The sequence below is a fragment of the Lepisma saccharinum genome, chromosome 18 (assembly GCF_977018435.1).
Source record: "Lepisma saccharinum chromosome 18, izLepSacc3.1, whole genome shotgun sequence".
NCBI classification, from domain to species: domain Eukaryota; kingdom Metazoa; phylum Arthropoda; class Insecta; order Zygentoma; family Lepismatidae; genus Lepisma; species Lepisma saccharinum.
Window position 1 is genome coordinate 41,950,335 of NC_139246.1, and position 19,377 is coordinate 41,969,711.

General features: G+C 38.6%; 1 protein-coding gene across 2 annotated transcripts in view; it reads right to left on the reverse strand.

The window, feature by feature from the left end:
- Nucleotides 1-19,377, reverse strand: part of LOC146002544 (organic cation transporter protein-like) — a 111,377-nt gene that overhangs the window by 58,594 nt on the left and 33,406 nt on the right. The window contains exon 1 of one of the 2 annotated variants that reach the window (XM_083140466.1): nt 12,083-12,211. The exons of the other annotated variant lie outside the window; for it this stretch is intronic. Within the exon in view, the coding sequence (XP_082996592.1) occupies nt 12,083-12,101 (19 nt within the window). The 5' untranslated portion in view covers nt 12,102-12,211. Of the gene's footprint in view, nt 1-12,082; nt 12,212-19,377 lie in introns of those variants that run through there. 2 annotated transcript variants of the gene reach the window in all.

A 19,377-nucleotide genomic window follows, 5' to 3' on the forward strand; every position in this document is an offset into this window, starting at 1 on the left:
TATATGATTATTGAAATATATCCTCCAAAATATCTGCTAAAATATGAGAATTTAAATATACGAGTACAAAATGACTGAATATAGTATTGAATTTTGCTTTTCATGACGGCATATGAAAAGTTATAATTTATGTAAGTTTCATAGATTGTAAAAAACCCACAATTACATGTGTTGTAACAATTGTAACAATGAGCGATAAACTAGGGGAAAATTACGACCTATAAAGTTGAACTGTTGTTATTCCTGTAGTTTTATAAAAGTGAGAACATAAAAATGAATGGTCTGTGATGCGTTAACAGCCTCTGAATGGCAAAAGGTAGTCGCATTTGATAGTGTCGTCTTCTCGGTAGGTGCTGAGAATTAGCAAAGCCATAACGACTTTCCGACGTCGGTGAATCGCATTAAAAACTGCAGGAAAGCCCCTTATTTCTCCAACATAATTGCGTATAAGAATGTTCGAATAACCATGTCAAAATTAGGCAGTTGTCTCTTGTCTCGTTCAATTCTGAACGTTGAACGACCTTGATAAACTACAGGGTGTCCGAAAAGTCGCGCAACCGAGATTTTGAACGTACGGAACTTTTGTACAAGAAGCGATAGAGGCATGAACCTTGCATTAGGTATTTACTTTGTCCATGTGGATATTTTATTTAAACATTAAGTTATCCTAACGGAGCTAGATCAACACCGATATTTTGAAAGGCTTACCGGAATCGATCCTAGGACAGATTGCACAAAAGTCAAGACCGTTCGTTATTCCTTACTGGAAATCCATAAAGTTCACAGAATATGTCAATTAAAAGTGAACACCTTCTTGAACAAGCGAGACAAAAGTTTAACCTGAAATGTAAGTTTACTGAATTTGGCCTTTAAGATGGTTAGCAGGGGCGGCGCCAGAATTTTTCGACCAGGTGGGCAGAACTGCATATTGATAAATTAGGGTGGGCAGTACAAACGTAAGGCATTAGGTGAGTTTGACTAACACGTATCCCCCCTCTATCTCACTCGAGATTTCCCTCTTACTTTGTGTAGAAAGCGATTTGAACACAAGGAATTCATCAAACATAATCATCGTATCTCTTTTACAGATCATTTGGGCTGTAAGTGTGATATTTTTTAACACACTCAAATGTCAACCTCTCTTCTGAATAGTACATCCTGGAACTATTCTCGTAGGCAAATGAATCTCTGGCGCCTGAAACTGCAATGAAGATAATCCTCTCACCGTCACCATTGGTCAGAACTAGCAGAAAATCGACTTGAAGTTGAAATACGTATAACAATGAGTCAAATCAGTACTTTCCACAAATAGAGTATCAACAGTTCACAGCACTTAGAAAGTTGAGAGAGTATTTTCAACTCCACAATGCTTATTTTTTTTTTATCAAAACAGATAACTCCACGAGCAATGACGTGTCTCAAAAGTCTCAAATATTTTTGTCCGTACGTGAAAGAAATAGTTTAAATCTCAAGCCAATCCATGGGTGTCCGGTAGGAGGGGGTGTAAGGAAGGCACGCCCCCCTGGAAAATGGGGCTTACCATAAACTTATAAATTACACACATATATTTTTATTTCATTCACAGTAATTTATGTTAATTATTCGAAGGGTGCTGTAGGAACATGATAGCTTCCAGCACTATTATCGGGGGGAATATGTCTCGTTTGCCGCCCCTGGAAAAAGTTACCATGCTTGTCCCTCCCTGGAAAAAATACTGCGGACCTCCATGGGGCAATCATAATAATAGTGTAATCCACCTCTTAAATGGACGCATCTTATGTTATGATAAAATGATACGGTTGACAGAGTTCTTTCCGTACTATATCGTCTCTCCGATTGCATAACGCTTTCGTCTTATAATTAAGGGGTCCTGGGTTCAATTCCCCGTGGAAGCCAATGCACACTCGTTAGGATTACAGTTTAAAATGAAGATCTAGTGACAATTAGCTTATTTGAGCACGTGGACTTTTTTTTAAAAAAATCACTCCTGGATTATTGTACTGATTAATTATTTTTTTATTTCATTTGGCTGTCTCATTATAGGTCTCTGACACCCTCGAGTCAAGGGTTCTTTCCACCCTTTCTTCATCTTCTTTGAAATTCTTGCAAGTTAATCATAAGAACTGCATAACTGATAGTGAAAATTTATATTAAGGAAGAGAACTTGTAAATAGTGCTAGCTACTAATTACATCAGTTCAGTAATACTATACGTGTTTCCCAAACCCCTACAAAACTGTTACATTAAAATTTGGCCCCGTCGGTATTCTAGTGATTGTGATTACTCGTTATTAATTAGAACAAATTAGAAATTGTAATTTTAGAAACATTGCATTATTTGAAGATGACAGTTATGTAAAAATAAACTGTGATAGAATAAAGAAAGTGACACAAATTACTTGCGGAGTGGTTATCCCAGTGCGTTATGACGCCAGGGCTCCCGGGTTCGAATCCTGGTCTGAGCATGGGTATTTTTGTGAGTGTCCCTTCATCATCGCCATTCATACTCATCATTGCGATGAAGGTAAAGAAGATTTTTTTTTTGTTTATTGTTTGTTACTTTGATCAGGCTGAGATTTATGGGCCGGTGCTGACAACATCAAGAACTCGCTCCCATATATGCACAGTTTCAGTTAGTCTATAATCTTTAGCCCAAGTCATGTCAGATGGTTAGTTATACTTTTTATACTTCCACATTCCTAATATCTATTTTCTTCAATTTATGGCTGATTTCAAAGCAATTTTTCTCCATTGAAAGCTGGGAGCTGCAACCCTCCAAATCCTCCTAAATCCTGATGAACTCTTGATCATGTACACATACCTCATAATTGTGAGTAGTATCCCATAAAACTTACTAAGCCTGTTGATTGCTTCTAATCATAGCAGTGTTCATTAGATTTCATTTTAAAAAAGAGTTCTGAGAGTTCCTTTCCAATGACAAAATTAAGGACGTAGAAAGAAAAGCTTAAATTAATTTAATTCAACAAGAATCTTCGTAAACTTACTTATTAGAGAAAAGTTTCGCCAAATGACAGCAAAGCTTGTTATGGGATGAATTGAAACTTGTGAATTTTCTAGTATCTACAATATTCACAAGTAAAATATACATGGAGTGAGGACCAGCCTATACTTACAGAACCGTTTACATTTCCCTAATTGTATATATGTATTGAATTTGATGGGGTGGGCAATCGGGTGGGCACAGGAATTTTTGGGTGGGCGCTTGCCCACCCGTGCCCACCCCTGAAGCCGTCCCTGGTGGTTAGCCCTCAAGAACTGTTGCGCTATAGGGTTTAATTTAGTTCATGTATTAATGAAAAAAATCTAGAGTTACCTTTCTCTGATATATAGCTACACCGACAACATCATGTGCGGAGAAATAGGAGGGGATACTTTTTATCGGTATTCAATAGCATTTAAAATGCGCGGTTATAGTTTAATTGACATTTTTCTTGTCTATTTGGGACGAGAACATGCTGACAGCGGGGAGTCCACCCCAGGCCCGTACCCAGAATATTTTTAGGGAGGAGCCAGATCTGAAAATGTATTATATTACAGAAAGGATAATCAGGACTGGACCTACAGTTTAAAGTGGGTTCCGAACCATTGTGCTATGTGCCTCCACCGCGTATCGAACTCGAGACCCCTTGATTACAAGGCGACGACGTTACCCCTACGCCATCGGGGAGACCCCACAGCTCTCTGGATTAAAATTGCGTTAACCAAGTGGCGGCTTACAAGCATAATAGTTAGAGCATGTGCAGAAAAAAAAAAAATCCGAAATTTGGATCTACGGTAATATCCGGATTGTGGATAGTAAAAAAAAAAAAAAAATGTGATTTTGGTCATATTTAATCTGGACATACAGTTTAAAGTAGAATCCGAACCACAATGTGCCTCCACCGGGTCCAGCAGTTGATAAAGCATGAATAGTACAATTGATAACAATAATAAATATTGTAACATAATAACTATTATAAACTTGTAAAATAAACCCATTTTATTCAAATTTATTGTTGCTCACGAGACGGGACATTTCCAGTCTCGTCTCGGATAGGCTATTTAAAATTCGAGACGAGAGGAGACTGAATATCTTGTCTCGTGTCGAAAGTTTCGAAAAATATATAAACAAAATAATTAATCAGTTGCAAAAATGTATTTACTCGGACTCACATAATTTCCCTGGAAACCCAAAATCAGCGTCTATTACATCAAAATAAAATGCTATTCTATAAGCCCAATACTTTTTGAAACCCAGCATTACTTTATATTTTTCAGTTTATTTGCGTTTTATCATTTTATGTTGCGATAGTTTCCCAGATACAATGTACGTACGTACTAGGTTTCGAGAGCGACATTATTAATTTGATTTGCTTGCTTTATTTTAATTTGCTTTTCTGTCACTTTTGGCTAATTGCGAAGATGGGAATGAGTGATGATATAATGAAATTGATGAAGGGACGTTCATAAACATCCATGTCCAGGATTCGAACCCGGGACTCCTGGCGTCGTAGCGCGATCTGCTAACCACTCCACAATGGCGCCGGCGCGACATTATTAAATAACACTCACGCAACACACACACTATTGCACAACTATCGACCATAAGGGCTGCATTGCACAACGCGCTACTACACCAGGAGTCCCAGGTTCGAATCCCGACCCGGGCATAGGTGTTTGTAAGTGTCCCTTCATCAATTTCATCGCCGGCCCCCGATACATAGGTATCGGTATCCGCTCAGCCCTAATTAAAAGTAATTCAAAATATTGATTAATATTTGTGTGCATATTTCACTCGAATTATATGCATTCAATTTACAAAGGGTGCATTCCGAAAGTCTTAACGAAACGAATTCATTCAACGAAAATAACTGGGCTCCTGAATCTGGTGAAACCAGTTATTTTACAGACTTATAGGACACTCTAGGCGAAAGCGCAGGCGCAGCGTTTTGTTTAGGGAAAATTTCCACATGGCGTCCAGCGGAAGGCATGTCCTTACGGCAAAAATAAACTCTACAGTGGGCACTGTTCCTCATTTTAATCACATTCTAAGAACGGTTAAGGCATACTCATCTTGTGCATGTTGCTTCATATCGCTATCTGTTAAAATTATAATACATTTTCCGAACTAGTGCAGTTTGATGTCTGAAAGCAGCAGACGATTCTCACCTAACAAACCAGCCTCCTGGCCCAGGGTTTGGTGAATCTCGTTCTTGCACGAAATGCACGGAATGCGACTTTTGGGACAGCATAATGAAGCTCACGAAACGCACGGAAGCATTTACGGGACAGCCAGTTACCATAACTTGATTAACGCGTTCAACTCGTGCGACTTCCGAAACGGGCCCCAAGGGTTTTGCTTTCAAATATTCCAGAATTACACCAGAAGAGTAAATTGCATGTTATAAAAAAAAAAAACATTTTTTTTACACAAAAGTAGTACAAAATAAAAATAAACATCTAATTTTGCACAATTTTCAGGATAATTAGACTCCGCAGCATTTTTTGCGGGGCCCGTGAAAGATCAAAATGCCGGGAAAGTATCGGCCGTTATCGGTTTATAAATTCCAACCGATGCTTTCCGATACAGATACCGATACATCGGCATCGGCTCAGCCCTAGTTTATACTAAATTTCAAGACCAAATTACTTTAATTTCATGTGTCCATTTTTATGCTTGAGAAGCATGATATATCGGACAATTGGCCACACACATACACATTAAATCCACAGATGAACTGACTGGGTTTATTGTACGAAAGTTCGAGTTACATTCATAAGTACTCAGACACACTCCCATTTCAATCTGGATTATCCAGACACAGAGACGTGGTTCTTGATTGAAGTGATTGGCTCCTATTGAGCTCATTCCAGTCACATAGAGCTTTGCTGCAAGGCACGTTATTCAGGCATCGCATAGCAAACATCTTAAAAGAACAGGGAACCTTGATGTTACTGAGGCACGGTATACTCAATAGAACAGTGTGCGAATTAACGGAAGGGGGGGGGGTGCTGGGGATATTCCCCCACAAAAAATATCCCCGCAAAAGATAATTATTTTTATCCCTGCCAGGGATATTTTTATCCAGTTCAAAGAAAATGGAACTGAAAGCATATAGCATTTCATAAATATGAAACAAACAAAATTGACAAATCTTTCGTGTCCATTAATGTTTCTGTCATCAAAGATTTCCCTGCCGAAAAAGGACAGTATTCTACAATGGCCAACCTCACCGATCCAACAGCAGGCTGCTTTCCACTTACGTTTCCATGACATAGTGCTGATATTTTACATGTATTAAAGTGTTCACAATAAACTTATAGGTAGGTTAGGTGGACGTTAAGTTTGAACTTAGTAATAGAAAATTGGCCAAGCTTTCGGTGTTATTAGTTCGATAGCTCTTATCGTATATATGAGTTTGGGTTTACGTAGAATGAATATACATAGTGTAAATGTTATCATAACATTTAATGTTCTAGGTTAGAACCAATGTTCTAAGGTACGTAGAACCGCAAGGCAATAGCTTAGTTACTGACTAGTAACATATACAAATTTTAATACTAAAAAAAGAAAACTACCCCCTAAATGAAATCATAAATACGCCACTCCACAAAGCAAAAAGCTTAATTCGCACAAGGAGGAAGAAATAAGATTATCTGTGCACTATCAAATAAGGAAAAATATGCTAAATTTCTGAACACGCGATGTTCAACACACCACGGACCATTGGGAGGGAACTTGAAGAAAACAAGGAAGTTTGCAGCATTTTTTATTTAAGTTGTATTCAATCGTTTCCCTTTGAGTAAAGTTCTATTCCATACGTCTCAAGAGCGAGAGTGAATAGCATCGACCAAGAATATTCACATGCAGCACTTGCGTGACTCATGAAAGATTTTGTATTGAGATATCACGGGTCAAGAAACTCTCTTCACCTTAGTAATTTCAGAAAGATATTGAGCCGAACTGCTTTTGAAACGCGACGCATCAAGTGGGTGCTACAAAACTGACTCCAAACCGTACAAGGGAAGTTGGGAAGCAAACGATTGAAGTTTTTGGCTGCAATGAGTTCTTCGAGTTTTTGGTTTTAAGTTCACTTTATGCGCAGATAGGCATGGACGTCCGCAGGATTTTTTCCAGGGAGGGGCAAGCAAAGTATTTTCTTTCAGAGGGGCCAAATCAAGGCACATTTTCCCCCATAATGGTGTTAGTCACCTCAAAAAAAAACATTGCTTTAATTTGAAGTTATCATGTTATCATTAACATATATTATTGTGGCTGAAATGAAATTATATGTGTGAAATATATATGTTTTTGGTTGTCTTTCATTTCCCTGGGGGCGTGGCCCCCACCCTGCTCCCCCTTCCGAACGTCCATGTAGATAGGGTAAACGAGACTGGACCTACAGTTTAAAGTGGGATTCAAACCTCTTTTGTGCCTGTATCGGGTATCGTATCAGGGATTCTTTGATTGTAAGGCAAAGACGTTACTACTACGCCATCGGAGAGGCCTTTGGCTACAATAAAGAGCAGATACACAGGAATGCTGATGGCTTTACGTTGCACATTTATACTGTTAGGCTTATAAAGAGGATTGAATTGATTTTAGTAATGAAAGAAAGCAATTAATATCCATACGTTACCACTGATTCGAACCCAAGATTCCAATTATCAACATAAGGACTCCTCTTTTCTTAACTGGAGGTATGTGTACATAGATAAGTAGAACATATATTTACATTTGGCTATGTACTCAGTAATATAAATATTTTTTTTTCTAAAGTGCATTGCGTATCCACGAATATGTCGAAATGTACAGATAGCGCCGACCTCCGCAGCGGAGTTGTTATGGTAGCGCGCTACGACGCCAGGGATCCCGAGTTCGAATCCCGGCCTGGGCATTGGTGTTCTTCGTGAGGGTTACCTCATCAATTTCGTCATATCATCACTTATCGTCGCGATTAGCCAAAATTGGAAGCAAAGCGACGTACCATAACCTAATTCAATCAATCAATCAATCAAAATGTTGAGGTTCAGAGAGTCCTTGCTGTTTTGGTTATCTTGTGGTCGTACATTAAGGTAAGACTTCATAATTTTTCCATGCGCCACTTTCAAAATGGCGTTCTATTATCTGTAATGCGATGCTTTTTATTAACGAATGAAGAGTTCTCTCTTGAGACTAAACTGCTTACTAACACAAATGAACGAACGCATCATAATTACAGACTATTGTATTGACACTCCTACGTTCTCTATCCCATAGAACACACGCACCTATTCTCGTCTTCCGTGTTGATCAGTTCCACCCTAAAGAAACAAGTCACTCCCATATGATTATAGCAATGCCAGCGAATCACGTGATGAACTTCGATGAACAAGTTAATTAGTTGTTAGCATGTGCTTCTTCAGAAATTTTTAAGGGTTGGTCTATATAAAAAAATGAATAGTTGAAATAATAATAAAATACTTATTAGAAAACTAACACTAAAATATTATTCTGTATTATTATTATTATTATTATTATTTATATTCTGTATTTTTTTGTTTCATACCGCTAATATATTGAAATGCATAGTTATTCTCACACCTCGTTCACGAAAAATCTTGGAAAGTTGAGGACATTTTTTTTTCCAATTTTCAAAATTTATAGAAACTTTTATTTTTTGTAGTAAGTGGTATAACATGAAAACACGAAGTTCTGACTTCCCAGAATATCGTTGGTTTTATGCGGTTTCATAGGGAAACATGCCCTATAGTTTGATTAATTATGTCGATCGAAAATTTATTATCTTCGTGTCAAGTTTCCGAAACTGCCAGTATTATCACAAAGAAGCTGTGGTATTATGCTCTGAAGATCAATGTTGCAAATCAAGGTCCGTAGACCGCTAGTTTCCCCCGCTCTTGAAGGTCTGGTCATAACTCGCCTTTTTTCCAGCCCCCATGTTTAAGCCCCGGCAGGGTCTCTGTGACGTCGTCAGGATGAGACTTCTCGGAGTGTCTGCTATTCTATTTCCAACACTGAAAAGTATTCAACGCTCTTGTTTTTAAGAGAAAAAACACACATATTGAAGAGCATCGCAACAAAACATACACAGAATACATGAATGTGATGGTACATAGAAAAAAATATAAGTAAGCAAAATCACAAATTGACCCACGGTTAGTGCTGGAAAGAACTGGGGAAAAAGACAGCACTGAATCCATTGTTTTTGCTTGATAGTATTTGTCCTTTTAATTTTTGGATCCTGCGGTTCAAATATTGAATTCGGAAAAACAATGTTATTCCTTGACAAAACACCAAGTACTTTCTGTTGTTTTGTATTTACGATTTTTTTTCGTTTTGTATTGAACAGACGAATGATAAGACCACAGTGATAAGACTAATCAAGATTTCTGTTCTCGATCTGACACACTTACTCAGAACATTTTTCCTAGCAATCTTGCCTTCACACTAAGGCTGGCCAATCCGAAAAATTTTAAATCTCGATTCGAAAATTTTACTATCTGAATTTCGGGGATAGAGGTTTATAACCACTTTCCATTTTTCAGGTCAAATTTATTAACAAAGCTCTCAATGTCCTGTACTTTAAGTATCGTCTTCCTCATTTCACGATCATTACTCCGTAAGTAAAAGTAAAGTGCTCCCATGTGCTTTACACAACACCATGAAGGCGCATAGGGGATGTGAAGTTAGGACTCCACACTATCTTGATCACGGCCGAAGGTGGGGGTGATGTGATCAGCACCACGCTCCTGGCCGCTTTTATCCCCTAGAGTTTCCTCCAGGTACCCACTTTATACGATGCTGGCTGGTTGCCGGAGCAGCTTGAACTTGTGGAAAAAATTCCTGTTCTCCCCCACCGGGGATCGAACCCGAGTCTCCCGCATGGGAGTCAGATCATATACTCCGTAAAAATAAAAAAATAAAAACATTTTGCAATCCCAACTTCACACGTCTTGCAAGAACACTGTTATCATTACTAAACTAGTGTAACTGGGAATCATTGTAGGAACGGCACCTTTCTTCAGGTTCTTCTTTGTTGTAATTCCTACAATTTTGATTTTAAATCACACTCATAACACACTGGTATAAAAAGAAAAATAGCAACCTGAAATTTGTCCGAGCAAATCAACGGACGGAATTATACGATAAACAATATGGGAATTTTTCGTTTTCTTGATATATTCATGCGCTTGCAGCACAGCGAGACATTATTTATTGTCACCCAGACACTACAATATGAATCGCATAAAACAATTACTGGGGAAATACACGAATGCAAGCTCAATGAAAGAACAGAGAAACAAGTTTCCCTTGCTAAAACTAGCTTTCCCCAGAGACCTGTCATCTATATGACGTCACAGTTTTACAACCACCACCGCTTGCTCAAAAGGGGCGTTATGAACAGACCTTCCTTCCAAAGCAGACGGCAAACAAGTCAACGGACCTTGGTTGCAAATAAGATTAGTTTCGTGTCTGCATGTTGTCGAAGAATTAGGAATCTCCTCATAGGATTGACTACTATACAGCCCAACTTCGGATTCAATATAATTGGAGGTCACATTCATGAAACATTGCTAGTTAAAATATCGGTGAGATTATGCATTCACACACGAAGTATGTTCAAAATATTCTTAGAATCGAGCCAATGTAGTTAACAAAAATTGTTTCGATTCCATTACATACTCAAATATGCTACTCAGTACTTGATCTACACTAGTATTTCTCAACCATCGAACCGCGATGGATTCTCCTGAAATATGTCATTTTAGTTTATCAAGCAATTTTCGTCGACTCTGTAGGTTATGATTATGTCATAACATATTTACTAATATATAATTTCAAGCGTACATTTAACTAATGTATAACGTTTTTTTAAAAAATAGATATTTACGAGGAATATTGTTCGGATCGATTTTTAAAAAAATACCAGGATCGGTTTCAGGAAGGTTGAGAACCACTGCTCTACAGATTAAAAATGGAACCCCAACCTTGGTACATATCAAAGGCGGACAGAGAAATTGCCCGAGGATTAACTCATGAGGTCTGAATACGTATTCTAATTTGCATTGGTCCGGATAGAATGGATCAATCAATTAAACATAACATTTCTGTTTACTTCCACTTGATGAACGAGATTATCAATGAATAAATCGAAATCTTGGGAAAGTTAAGAGAAAACATCAACTTTGAATCGAATAATCTTATTAAATTTCATATTGTATGCATTTTCATTCAAAATAATCAGTACTCAAGTTATTACAACTTATTTACAGCACAAACTGTTGCCTCGAGCAGCCATAATTGAGACCAGTTCTTGTGAGCATAAGGAATTCAAAGGGGCGGGCAGGAGATGCTAACACAGACATTCGTGATTGAAAACAAACGTGCAGTGGGTGCAGATGTAACGAACGCTACGTGGTGGATATTTCCTTGAACACTACAATTAATATTGGCCGCTGTGTTTTATGTGAATTATTGCTGTCCAGCTCCTCAAACGATATCGATACAATAGTATACGGCAGAGTCATGTTACAAATAACAAAAGACTCAATGCTCAGGGAAAACAATAACAATGTTTGAAAAAACAAATAGCAATACTCAGAAAAAAACAATAAATATGCTGTGAGCCAACTCGTATAACTCACGTGGCATGCAGCGTAATAATTGAGTCTAGCGCCGCGTGAGTTTCACATGACTCATGCATCTAATCATCAAGAAACCTATTTCTTTCAATGTTTTTATTATATTCTCGTAATAAAACATTATGACCCCAGGGATTTTTTCTATTGTGGCAGTCAACGTGTTAAAGAAGGGGGGTTCCCCCCTGTATCAGCGGCTGGTGTAGATGCTCCTACAGGGGGGAGGCAAGTCACTGCACTTGAGTGAGATATTTACCGCGGTATTTTTGTTTGACCTTGTTGTCTGGAACTGGATATATTTATTAACACTTTTGTATCAAAGTGGGATAAAGCAGTACTTGGTGTGATCACAACAGCAATAAAACTGACACTGATAAGCATACTTTGTTGCAAGTAGAATTTATGTTCTCAAGGCCAAGCAAGTCAGCAGATAAAACACTAACCTGATTCTTGGGTTTCCATTCCTCCCAATATCTGTCCTTGCACACTGAAACGAAACTGATGTCAGACGTTGGTTACACAAGTGTGCCTTGTATACGTAATGTGTCTCTACCGAGGCACTTTTACAATCAACTACTACGTTACAATGACTGTTATTGAAACATTGACTTATCTGAGCTTCCAGACAACATTAGAAACAAAAACATCTGTAGATAAGCTGCATTTATCATGCCAGATACGAATAACGAAATTAACAATTTGAACTGATAACTTGTTAGGAAGGAGACAATACAGTAAAACGTCGTTAATCCGGACCCCGATAAGCCGGACTTCGCTTAATCCGGACAGGAAAAAAAAAGCAGAATGCAAGGTTTTAAATGTGGCTAGAAGTCAACAAGAGAACTTCCCAAAGAAAAGGTAGTCAACCACTGATAGAATTCTGTTTCCCGCAGACTTTGTACTGTACTGTATAGTGTATTTAGGCCTATGCCCTTTAAATACACCATAATAAATGTGTTTTGTTGCTATAAATGGAGTCTTAATACACTTTCTACGGTTCTTTTAGGTTATTTCAGTTAATCCGGACTTTCGTTAAACCGGTCAACTTATTCCCCATTAGTCTGGATTAACGAGGTTTTACTGTATTTGTATTTTATTTAATGCCACTTTTCTGCATCCTTAGGCCAATCACGATGATGATGAAGGGACACTCACGAAGATTTAACTCGAGATGAGACAAACTTGGAGCTGCATGTCACCTTGTATCCAGGAGTTTCGGGTTTAATTCCAGCTGAAGGCACACCGGACAATGGTTCGGACTCAAGCTTCGTAAACCCGTGGCCTGGTAAATCATTATTCTATTTTTTAACTTTATACGTTAATTAATATGTATTCTTGATGGTATAATTATAAAGCATTCGTTATATTTTTGTCTAGGCTTGTTAACAAATATAACATTTAGGTTAAATTAGTTGACAAGGATTGGATGTAATGATTGATTTATTTGCTTTATTTTACTTTGCTTTTCTGTTACTTTAGGCTAAATGCGAAGATGGGGATGAGTGATGATATGATGAAATTGATGAATGGACACTCACAAACATCCATGCCCAGGCCGGAACCGCTGCGTCCTAGCGCGATGTGCTAACCACTCCGCCTCGGAGGGCGGCGATTTTAGTTTCCTCTAGTCAATATCAAGAAATTAACAAACTAAATTGGGCGCGATGCCCTTCCGCCGTCAACGTCCACATTTGGAGGCGGGAAGCAACGCGCCCCGTGGTTAGATCATTTCATCGCTCACATCCACTACAGCGAAAACATTTTCTGTTATCGCATTGGAAACCCGAAAGAAAGGCTATCTTTCCAGGTCGCAAGCTTCAAGAGAACCTCTCTTGGCCCGGTATAATTGACGCCAGAGCCCGGCGGTAGGGAAACACTGCCTTAAACTGTACGCTCAGTTCCGATTAGCCTACGTGAGCATAAAATGGACAAAACTCTGGACTGACAATAATGATATCGAGCGAGACGAAACTTTGCAGAGTCTCGGTCTAGTGTTCGTATTGTTTTACGTCGCCTTCCTGCCAGATTTGGACAATGGCGACGATGAGGGTGAGTGTTGATTAGAGAAAATTGATGAAAGGACACTCCCAAATCCGAGCGGTTCCAGCTGCAACACGGGCCGCATTCAAGCGGTACAATACTCAAATGAAGGCACGTTATACACTGTTAAAAATGATTTAGTCAATAGTGACTAAATCGATATATTCGGGGGGTTTTAATCAAAATTGAAGAAGCCGTTTTCTAAAGTGAGTAAGTTTGGGTACTCAGTCTTTACCATGTCCATTTAGTCATTTGTGTAGAATATTTTATTTTAAGTTTTGCAATCTGATTGTTAATTCTAATTCACCCACAGAAAATGTTTTCATCCATTCTTCAGTTGAAGCAGATATTTTTTTATGCGTACTGTCAATCGAAAGAAAGAACTATCTTTCCTCTCAGTGTAGCTTTGTTTCTGTGCGCCCATCATTGCGCGGAAGGATACTACCACCATGAACATGCTGTTGTGCACGCTAAAGTTGACGGGAAATGTTTGTAGCGTAATGCCTTTCTTACAATTTTACAAACCGAAAGTGACTAAATTTTGCTCGATTTTGACTAAATTGTTTCTACAGTGTAGAATCGTTTCACAACCAGGGTTGTTAAAGGTCAAGGAATTTTAAATAAATTCAATTCCGGTCCAGGAGAGAAAATCAGCAATCGTAAATGGGTTCTGGATCTTAAAAAACCTCTTTAACCCTAGCAGGACCAAGGTGTGGCATAAAGTACCACTTTTGACGTTTTTGTGTTGGTAATCGAAACTGCCTTGAGCAATTGAATTAAAAATCCTGTTTATTGTCAATTCAGATGTGTATTTTCATATTTGCTAAAATTCAAGAGAAAATTTTATCCATTTTAATTTTTAAACTGAAGTTGATTGAGCCACATGTAGCAGATAGAGCAAAGAACATTGAGGGATTAAATGCAAATACAGGTACGGCAATGGAAAACGTTCTTCAAAGGAAAATTAGGTCAACGGTTGACAATCCCATAGATATATCTACTTATGCAACTGCTTCGAGAAAAGGAAATATGTGTTACATTTGCATTTCCAATGGAGAAAGAAGAAACAAACTCTCACGAACTACAATTTCATGCAATGACTGTGGTAAATGTGTCTGTGGAAGACACTGCATGAAAGTTCAGATCTGTGACAACTGTGTAATTTCTAATAATAGTGAGTAATGCTGAGGAACTGTAATTTACTGACAATGTAGAACTGAAATGTGTTATAATGTTTTATTCTATTATTGTTAATAATAAATATGCAGATGTACATTTCCAAATAAAAAATACTTAACATACATTAAAAATATACAAAATATGACTTACTTATCGTTCAAAATAAAAAAAAAACTTAACAAACATTAAAAATATACAAACTATGACTTATATTAAACAAAACATACTAGCAGTGCAAAATAACTAACAAATGTAGCGGAATAGTAAAGTGGCACAAAATGCTACCCTTAGTCCAGCATGTAACAGATCAAACCTTGGTTCTACTAGGGTTAATGCTAAAATATTTCAATTCGGACCAGGAGCCTCTTTCGGGATGAATTTGAATACGGTCCAGGAATATTTTTTCAACGGAAGAATACGCAACTTAGACCGAATTTAAATTGTGCGAGAAAGAAAAAGTTGCTCTCTTCTTGCGGAAGCCAATGGAAGCCGAATTTATGGGTTCCTGATCCTTTTAACAACCCTTGTTGCAATCTAACTTTCGCAGTGCATAGAGATAATTAAGGCAAATAGCTTTTCCCACGAACATTTTTTTGTTGTTTTATCTACTCGTTTCGAAGCAACAAACCCGGAAAATGAAAGCCTATGCGACCATGCTGCACAAATTCACAGTCGCCGCCAATAGATTAGCGCTGCAATTACGATAAACAAAATATGACCTACTTATACGTAATCAGTCGCCCAACGGATATGTCCGATTAAGTGGCATAAAATAATCAATTTTGTTTATTGTGAGAATTTTCAAACTTGCTTATCGAAGTCTGGGACAGCAAGTCTCGGTCTTGCCTCGAAGAGTTTGGTGAGGTTCTTGTCTCGACTTATAGATTTACTTCCGTTCCATCGCTTCTCGAAAAGTGGGCGTGGTTTGTCCCGATCCATCGCTCCTGATAACGGAAGTACAGGGTGCGTCATAAGGCTCCATGCAAATGGTGAAAACGGTGACTAATGTTAATTTTTCCTTTTAAGGCAGGTGTACCAATGAAAAGAGATGCCACTAACGAAGGAAGAACGGATTGACATCATTCTGTTGGCTGGGAGTGGTACCACCCGTCATGTTGCACGTACATTCAATGCAACCCACAGAACGCAGATAACCCATGACACCGTGGCACCTGCGTTACCCTCCTTTCATCTGTTGCTGTCTGGTCTTCCAGGCCTGTTTTCGTCGGCGACGGAACCTGTCCTTCTGAACTTCTTGATAAGTTTGGCCACAGTGTCATGGGTTATCTGCGTTCTGTGGGTTGCATTGAATGTACGTGCTACATGACAGGTGGTACCACTCCCAGCCAACAGAATGATGTCAATCCGTTCTTCCTTCGTTAGTGGTATCTCTTTAAATTGGTTCACCTGCCTGAAAAGGAAAAATAAACATTAGTCATCGATTTCACCATTTGTATGGAGACTTATGACTCACCCTGTATTTTTCCGGGTCAGGTGTTCCCGATCCATCGCTTCCGAAAATAAGGAAATGAACACTCGCAGAATGTATATAAAAATCTGTGCCACACGCACAAACAAAACTAAGAAACGTTGTTACACACATAAATATGTAAAAAGAAGTAAATAAACAACTGAGCATTTCATAAATAAATAATAAACAAATAATACGCAAATAAATGAATGAACAGTAGGTACACAATAAATATAAAAATGTTTTTGTTATCAGAAACGTAATCTCGACCTTACTGTACGATGATGTGGAATACGCCTAGAAGTTGCAATGCAACCTAACCTAACCTAACCTAACCTAACCTAACCTGAAGCTCCTTCATTTTCCAGTCAGAGAACCTGGAAAGAAAACATAGTGGTCATATTGCTATTGTTATTAGCGGAAAGAATCTCGCATACATACACACACGCGCGCGCGAAAATATATATGTACATAGGCCATGGCCTATTAAGATTACTTACTTGATTGCTTTCAACGAGAACAGAATCTTGCACGACACGACACCACGCTTCTGGGGCGATGGATCGGGACAAACCACGCCCACATTTCGAGAAGCGATGAATCGGGAAGCGATGGAACGGGAAGACACCGATATTTATAGTACCTCTTCGGTCTATGTCTTGTCAGGGTGCTAGATGGACCTATTACTAGTGGAAACTGAGACACACCTCCTCACACACGAGACTAGACGAGATACCATTCTTACTTGAGATAGGGGTGAGAGCGAGGCAGGCATTTACAACTCGGGACAGTACCGAGAACGAGAAAGATCTGTAACTCGTTTCGGTACCTACTACGACGCCAGAAGTTCCGGGTTTGAATCCCGGCCTGGGCATGAGTTCTTTGTGTGTGTCCCTTCATCAGTTTCTTCATATTATCACTCATAATATAACCAAATCAATCAATCCTTCCTCTCGATACAGTGCGACGCAATATTATTTACAAGCAAATTGTCCATCACCAGGATTATTCGGTTTGTTTTACGCAGTGAGAGCTTCAAGTATTGAAACAAAGTGCCAAACAAGTTGCTCTTCTCTAGAATCATACTTCAAAATTCATTCCTTAAAAATACGTAAAAGGGAAGGAAAAATTAATGAAAATAGTCATGGACAATTTGCCGAGCAATACTTGTGCATCCCACTGTACAATCCCTAATTATTTGGGACTAACGGACTGAAGCAAGTACACCGAACGGCGAAAGAAACAATAGGCGAAATGTCCACCACCATTTTCATTCGGTCTGAATTACACAATGTGATGACAACGAATTGAAATAAAGACGTCAATTAGCAGAGAACAATGCCTGCTTCGAACCAACAAAGTTTCATTCCTTAGAACAACACAGGATGTAGAATAAAAAAGTAATGAAACTAGCGGTGGACAATTTGCTTACCATTATCTTTGTCGTTGACTGTACTAGCATAAGAAGTATCAGAGCAATAAATCCATAGATAATGATTACATTTTGGCGAAACATACGTAGTGCTTTGCGTGGAGTGTAGGTGTTTTGGCGCAAAAACTGGACGCTACGAAGAAGTGAGGAAAGATGTCTATACGCTTTATTAGATTAATGTGGCTATGGCGAAAAATAAAGCGTGTCAAACGGACATAAAACTTTGGTGAGAGAAAAGCAACGTTGGAAGTGATCAAGAAAATTAAAAAAAAAACATTGACTGGGACACAGGAAATGCCTATTTAGAGACACGCTGGAAGGAATGGTTAATGGGTGAAGGATGCGGAGAAGAAGATAGTAAATGACGGTATTATTAAGTGGACATGAACCGTAAGACGCAAGATGGGAAAGCCTTGAGGATGCAGTGAAAAACCCGCCTATTAGAACAGAGAACGATAGCTCAACCAGGATATATTCTTCTAACCAGTGTGCGAATTAACAAGAGAATGCCAGGGATCCCCCCCCCACAACAATTGTTTTCCCAGGCAAAATAAAATTATTGTTATCCTTGCCAGGGATGTCTTTATCCCCCTCAAACAAAATGGAATTGAATACATATAGTATACCATTTCTTAACTATGTAGGAAACACAATTGAAAAATCATTCGTGTTTATTAATGTTCCACTCAAAGATCTCCCTGCCGAAAAGTATGCAGCCTTGTGGAGCCGAGACAACAGCAGGATGTGTTTCCACTTAAGTTTTCATGCCATAATGCTGATAATTTATATGTACAGTAAAACCTCGTTAATCCGGACTAATGGGGGGATAAGCTGACCGGTTTAACGAAAGTCCGGATTAACTGAAATAGCCTAAAAGAACAATAGAAAGTGCATTAAAACTCCGTTTATAGCAACAAAACACGTTTATTATGGTGTATTTAAAGGGCATAGGCTTAAATACACAATACAGTACAGTAAAATGTAAAGCAATACTGTACATACAATTCAATACGTACATAGGCGATACCCATATTATGATGATGTGCCCGACGGATCTAGCCCTGCATCACTCCAAACTCTTGCTGTGGAAATTGGTTTTCTGTAAAACCTTGCATTCTGCTATTTTTTTGGGAGGGGGCCTTGAGCCTGTCCAGATTAAGCGAAGTCCGGCTTATCGGGGTCCGGATTAACGAGATTTTACTGTATTAGTATTCACAAGAAACTTGTAGGTACGTTAAATTGACTTAAAGTTTGAACTTGGCAACAGAAATTTGGTCATTTTATCGGTTACTATAGGTACTTATAGCAGGCACAACTGGAGGCTAACCTACTTTATCCTACATAGCTCTATCTGTCCAGGCATCGTCTTCGGGGGGTGTGGCTCGATGATTGTCAAGAACCTCAGTTGCGAAGTAACAGCTATAGGGATAACATCGTTCTCCCGTTACCACGTTTCGTACGTCTGTTTTTGCCAGTTGTTGTTATTAGTTTGTACAGTATTTTGGCGTTTTGTGTTCTAAATCTCCGTGCTTTGTGTACTGTTGTACAGTGCCTCTCAAAAGTTTTAGGACAACGACATTTTAAACTAGGCAACCCAAATTACGTAAGACGCTGGT